This window comes from Balaenoptera ricei, chromosome 3, assembly GCF_028023285.1.
Source record: "Balaenoptera ricei isolate mBalRic1 chromosome 3, mBalRic1.hap2, whole genome shotgun sequence".
Classification (NCBI taxonomy): domain Eukaryota; kingdom Metazoa; phylum Chordata; class Mammalia; order Artiodactyla; family Balaenopteridae; genus Balaenoptera; species Balaenoptera ricei.
The window spans coordinates 127,221,739-127,227,805 of NC_082641.1; the positions used below are offsets into that span (position 1 = coordinate 127,221,739).

Here is a 6,067-nt window from a genome sequence, read left to right on the forward strand (position 1 = left end):
TCTACAAGAACCCACTTTAGAATGTAATTTGGTGCAGCCACTATGTAGAACATTATGGAGGTTCCCTTAAAAACTAAAAATAGAGCTACAATATGGTCCAGCAATCCCACTCCAGGGCATATAACTGGAAAAGACGAAAACTCTAATTCAAAAAGATACATGTGCCCCAATGTTCACAGCAGCACTATTCACAACAGCCAAGTCATGGAAGCTATCTAAGTGTCCATCGACAGAGGAATGGATAAAGAAGATGTGGCATATTATATATACACACACACATATATATAATGGAATATCACTCAGCCATAAAAAAGAAAGAACTAATGCCATTTTCAGCAACGTGACACACAGATTATCATACTAAGTGAAGTAAGTCACACAGAGAAAGACAATATCATATATCACTTGTATGTGAAAACTAAAATAAAATTATACAAATTAACTTATTTACCAAAGAGGAACAGATTCACAGACATAACAAACAAACTTATGGTCACCAAAGAGGAAGGGGGGATAAATTAGGAGTTTGGGATTAACAGCTACACACTACTATATATAAATTATATAAACAAGGACCTACTTTATAGCACAGGGAACTACATTCAATATCTTGTAATAACTTATAATGGAAAGGAATTTAAATTATATACATAAATATATATAGAGATAAATATATATATATATCTGAATCACTTTGCTTTATACCTGAAACTAACACAACATGGTAAATCAACTATACTGCAATAATAATGAAAAAAAAGGAAACCCACTTTAAATATAAAGACATAGGTAGGATAAAAGTAAAAGGATGGAAAAAGATATTTCATGTAAACAGTAATCAGAAAAACAAAAATCAGCTAGAGTGCTGTATTAATATCAGACAAAGCAGACATCAGAACAAGGAACATTTCTAAGGATAGTGAAGAATATCACATAATGACAAAGAAGTCAATTATCCAAGAATATAACTATCCTCAATGTATATGCACCTTAGAACAGAGCTTCAAAATACATGGAACAGGCTTCAGCAAGAGGCTCAACAGCGGTCAAGCAGCTTGTTGCTTTTCTGGTCGCCACTGCATTCGCCGTCCCGACAAGACGCGCCAGTAGCGCGGCACCGATTCCTCTCGGGCTCGTGGGCGCTGCTCTGAGCCCCGTCACCCTTTATACAAGAAAGCTGGCGGGCACTATGGGGAAAAAGCAAAACAACAAGAAAGTGGAGGAAGTGCTAGAAGAAGAGGAAGAAGAATATGTGGTGGAAAAAGTTCTCGACCGTCGAGTCGTTAAGGGCAAAGTGGAGTACCTCCTAACGTGGAAGGGGGTCTCAGATGAGGACAACACATGGGAGCCAGAAGAAAACCTGGATTGCCCCGACCTCATTGCTGAGTTCCTACAGTCACAGAAAACAGCATACGAGACAGATAAATCAGAGGGAGGCAAGCGCAAACCTGATTCTGATTCGGAAGGTAAGGGGGAGGAGAGCAAACCAAAGAAGCAGAAAAAAGAGTCAGAAAAGCCACGAGGCTTTGCCTGGGGTTTGGAACTGGAGCGGATTATTGGAGCTACAGACTCCAGTGGAGAACTCATGTTCCTGATGAAATACAAAAACTCTGATGAGGCTGACCTGGACCCTGCCAAGGAAGCCAATGTCAAGTGCCCACAGGTTGTCATATCCTTCTATGAGGAAAGGCTGATGTGGCATTCCTACACCTCGGAGGATGATGACAAAAAAAGATGACAAGAATTAACTCCCCTGAGTACCAGCCCCTGTCACATCTGACTGTGGGTTTCAAGTGGGGAAAGAAGGAGTTCTACTTGTCTTGACACCATAGAGGGGGCTTGAGAAGATGGCCTTTGAAGAGCCAGTATAGTTTCTGTGCCCTACAGCAGCCCAAGTGCTTTAAAGCCGCTCCATGCTGTATAGTTTGCACACCCATCCCAGTGGAGGGGAAGGAGGGTCAGTGTTTCAAGGCAACCCATTCTGAACTTTGCTGAGAAAAGCAAAGGGCCTTCTATGAAGGACAAAACTGGCAGAATGGGATGTGGGAGAGCAAAAGATACTGTAGATCTTCAAAGAGCATCTCCACAACCCACAGCCTTCTTCCCAATAGTGTTAACTCTGCATTTTTACAGCGTAGCATATATGTAGTTTTTGGCTATTTCTGGTGTATTATTTGGGGGTGGGAGGGATGGTGTGGAAAAGAAGGGAGATGGGTTAGGATCATTTTTCTTAAAATTTGGGGCCTCTTGGGGGGAAATGGTGAAACAAGAACTAATGATGATTTGGTTCTGTGTCCAGAATATTTCATCCTTTCAAAAAATGTCACTGGCAACCTACATAAGGACTGTGAGAGACTGTTTAAAAGCCGTGAATGCCTGAAACTTAGAAGCCAAGGTGTTCCCTGCCTGAGCTTAACGCTGTTCCCCAAAAGCATTAGGCTTTGGTAACTTCTTAACTTCCCAGTTAAGAAGTTACCAAAGCTGCCATTTGGGGGTTGGAAACTGGTTGAGGAGGAAAAGTCTTATTGGTGTGCATACACAGGCACATCATTCTGTCTTAGAGGTGCTAATTCTTGAAATTGACAAGAAGATCCTTTCTTTTCCAATTATGAAGTATAAATATCAGCTCCTCCATCCAAGCCACTGGCTGAAGTATTTGGGGAAGGGCAGAGGGTGGTATAGGAGGTGGGAGAGTAGGCAAAGACAAGGGCTGGTGCTCTGAGGGTGGAAAACTCTTGGAGCCTCTGTGTTTTGAACTTTCAAACCATTGGTGACAGGGTTCAGTCACTGACAGCACAAGTTCACTGAGTCACTTCAAGAGTTGAATGATTTCTGAAGCCATGGTCTCCGGAGAAGATTAAATTTTCATACCTGGACAGTGGTTCACTTTAAAACAAAACAAATTTTTTTAATCCTAAGAATTAACTAAAACCCAAAATGCTGTCTTGAATCATGAGATCCATCAGTCCTTGACATCATTTAGACCTGCATCTAGAACTCCGCTGTAAAATCGTTTTAGGCATGTGTTTGGTTTCTGTGAATATTTTGTTTAAATGTTAAACTTCATACCAACACTGTCAGCATTTCTCTTAATAAAACTATAGATTTATAATCCTGAAAAAAAAAATGAAACAAAACTGAGAACTGAAAGAAGAGACAGACAAATCTCTGGTGACACATCTCTCTCAGTAACAGATGGTACAAGTACAGAGAAAGTAAGAATATAAAAGACATGAACAAAAGTACAAACCAACTTGACCTAATTGATATTAAGAGAATACTCTACTTAACAATAAGAGAACAGACAATCTTCCCAAGGACACATGGAACATTCAGCAAGATGTACCATATTCTTATCTATATGAAAAACCATTAAAAATTTTGAAAGCATGTAAACTTTAAACATCTAAATCATACAAAGTATTTCTTGAACCACAACAGAATTAAACTTGAAATCATTAACAGGACAATAACTGGGAAATCCAAACATGTGGAAATTGAACAACATCCTTATAAACAACCCACGAGCCAAAGAAGAAATCCCAAGGGAAATTAGAAAAATGTTTTTAATTGCATGAAAAAATAATCAATGATCTGAGTTCTACCTTAAGAAACCAGAAAAAGAACAAATTAAACCCATAGCAACTATAACGAAGGAAAGAGGGTAACAGCAGAAATGAATGAAATCCAGAAAATGTCAGAGAAAAATCAGTAGAGCCAAAAGCTGTTTCACTGAAAAAAAAAAATCAATAAAATATTGAAGAAAAACAAAACAAAACAAGAAAGAGACAAGTTACAAATGTCAGGAATCAAAGAGGGGACATCAGCACCAACACCACCCTTTTAGTGTACAGACACTAAAAGGATAATAAGGGAATACTATAAAATGCTCTAGGTAAAAGGATAATAAGGGAATACTGTAAAATGCTCTAGGTACATCACTTCAACAAGTTAGATAAAATGGACAAATCTCTGGAGACACACAAGAAGATGCTTCTGGCATCACTGAGCTGGCCTGTTGGTCCTAAGGCGAGGATGAGAAACATGTGAGGCAGAGCTGCACCAGCTAAGGTACCTGTGCTAAGCCCAGCCTGGAGCAGGATCCCCTGGCGCCCTGTAGATGCATGAGTGAACCCTACTGAGTCCAACAAGGTCAGCCGCCAGAGGTGAAGATGAGAGAGAAAAGAATGTTTTTTACTCTTATTGTAGATTTGTGGGGTTTTATTGGTTTGAATGCTATAGAAGGAAAGCTAACTGGTAATGTATTGACCTGGGATAAATGCCAAGCCTGGAGTGGGATGGGTTTTGCCACGCAGAGGCAGGGAAGAAAAAAAGAAGGGCATTTAGAAAGAAATGAACAGCAAAGGCCCTTAGCAGAGCAGCTAGCTGGCCACTAGCAGGTACAGAACCCAGGCAGAGAGCAGTAGTGCCAGGAATCCCTTCCCAGCAGCACGCTACAGTCCTGTTTGCCCCCAGTGCTGACTGCAAGATAGTCATACATAAAGAGGGATGTATTCTCCCCCAGGATGGAAGTGCCCCCCACAAACCCTGCCCCCAACCACAGCCCCTTTCCCAGCAACAGCCACTGGTACGAATCATGTATATGCTCTACCCTTCCTGAACTTGTCCACACAGCTATATGCTCATCCATGGATCCATTCATCCATCCATTCAGCCATACTGTGTGGTTTTAAAAAGCAGTAGCAAATGCTATTTATTGCACTGTGGGGCTTCGCATTTATCACTTAATCACACATCTTAGAAGTCTTTCCATGTCAATACATAGAGATCTACCTCAGTTTTTAAATTGCTACATTGTATTCATGAGATGAATGTACCATAATTTTTTTCACCATTCCTCTACTGAATGGACACTTTAGTTACTTGATTTTCCTCCACTGTAAACAACACTGCGGTGCACATCCGAGCACCTAAATGACTGTGCATGTGTGCCATCATCTGAGGGGATCCATTCCGGATTGCTGGGTCCAAGGGTGGGTCCAGTAAAATGTGGAGGCACAGTTAAACTGCCCTCCAAAACAGGCTGTGTAGGGCTTCCCTGGGGGGTGCAGTGGTTAAGAGTCCGCCTTAAAATCCGCCAGGCAAAACAGGTTTTACTGAGGGTCCTCCCTTGAACCATAATTTTACATCTCTTCCACAAATTCTGATTTTGCAAAATACCTTAGAAAAACCAGTGGAGGTCAAACGTACCTGCCTACTCTTGATCTGAGGAAAGTTGATAACCACAGTGCAAGGCAGAGAGCTGACGGTAGCACAGCCGGGAGTTCTTCCTCGAAGAAAGACAAGCACTTAGCGAAGCTGGGCTCTGCAGTTGGCTGACTGGGTTTCCTCCGCTGTAGGGCTCAAGATAGTTGACTTCTTGGCCAGCAAAACCCCAGAAGAGGCTGGAACAACTACCTTCAGCAAACGCCTGCCGCTTCTTCCCAGCCTTTATGGTTGGGGCCCAACACCAACCCGCACTCTTATCAGAGACTCGAGGTCTGCGTGATGCTGCAATGCTGGCTGCACCTGGAAAACCTGGGTGTTCACGGGAGATGAAGGAAAGCACCCGGACTTGCCAATCTGTGGCTCCCATTTGTTCCTTTGTAGGCAGCACCTGGGCACACGGGCCGCTTGCCCCGCCAACTACTCTCCACCTTACTGCCTGTTCTGAGGGGTTAGCTGGTCCCCCAAGAATGGATGTTTGGGGAGAGAGAGCATGAAAACAAGCAACCACTAAGTCAAAGTCTTAGTCAATATCTCAGGTTTCAAACCCAAGAGCTGAGAACAGTCTATGGACTGAAAATCTCTACAAAATGGCCTTCCCTCCCTCGCCCATAAAAGCCTGCGCACCACAAGGAAGAGTAGCCCCCGCTCGCCGCAACTAGAGAAAAGCCCGCGCGCAGCAACCAAGACCCAACGTAGCCAAAAAAAAAAAAAAAAAAAAAGCATTCACTTAAAAAAAAAAAAAATGAATTCCCTGGAGAAACCACAAAGGAGAATGGAGAGTCTCAAAGATGACCAGCTTGGATTTGAAGGTTCCCTTAGGGAACACTGAAAAGGTTTC

General features: G+C 42.3%; 1 protein-coding gene across 1 annotated transcript; it reads left to right on the forward strand.

Moving 5' to 3' along the window:
- Positions 1 to 1,122: 1,122 nt before the first annotated feature.
- LOC132363856 (chromobox protein homolog 1-like) lies at positions 1,123 to 1,738 on the forward strand. The gene has a single exon (XM_059919557.1). The coding sequence runs from the start codon at positions 1,190 to 1,192 to the stop codon at positions 1,736 to 1,738; it is 549 nt and encodes a 182-aa protein (XP_059775540.1). The 5' UTR covers positions 1,123 to 1,189.
- Positions 1,739 to 6,067: the final 4,329 nt, after the last annotated feature.

Bases quoted from the DNA above. Each gene is read 5' to 3' on its own strand.
- LOC132363856 (XM_059919557.1), top strand. From the start codon at position 1,190: ATGGGGAAAAAGCAAAACAACAAGAAAGTGGAGGAAGTGCTAGAAGAA.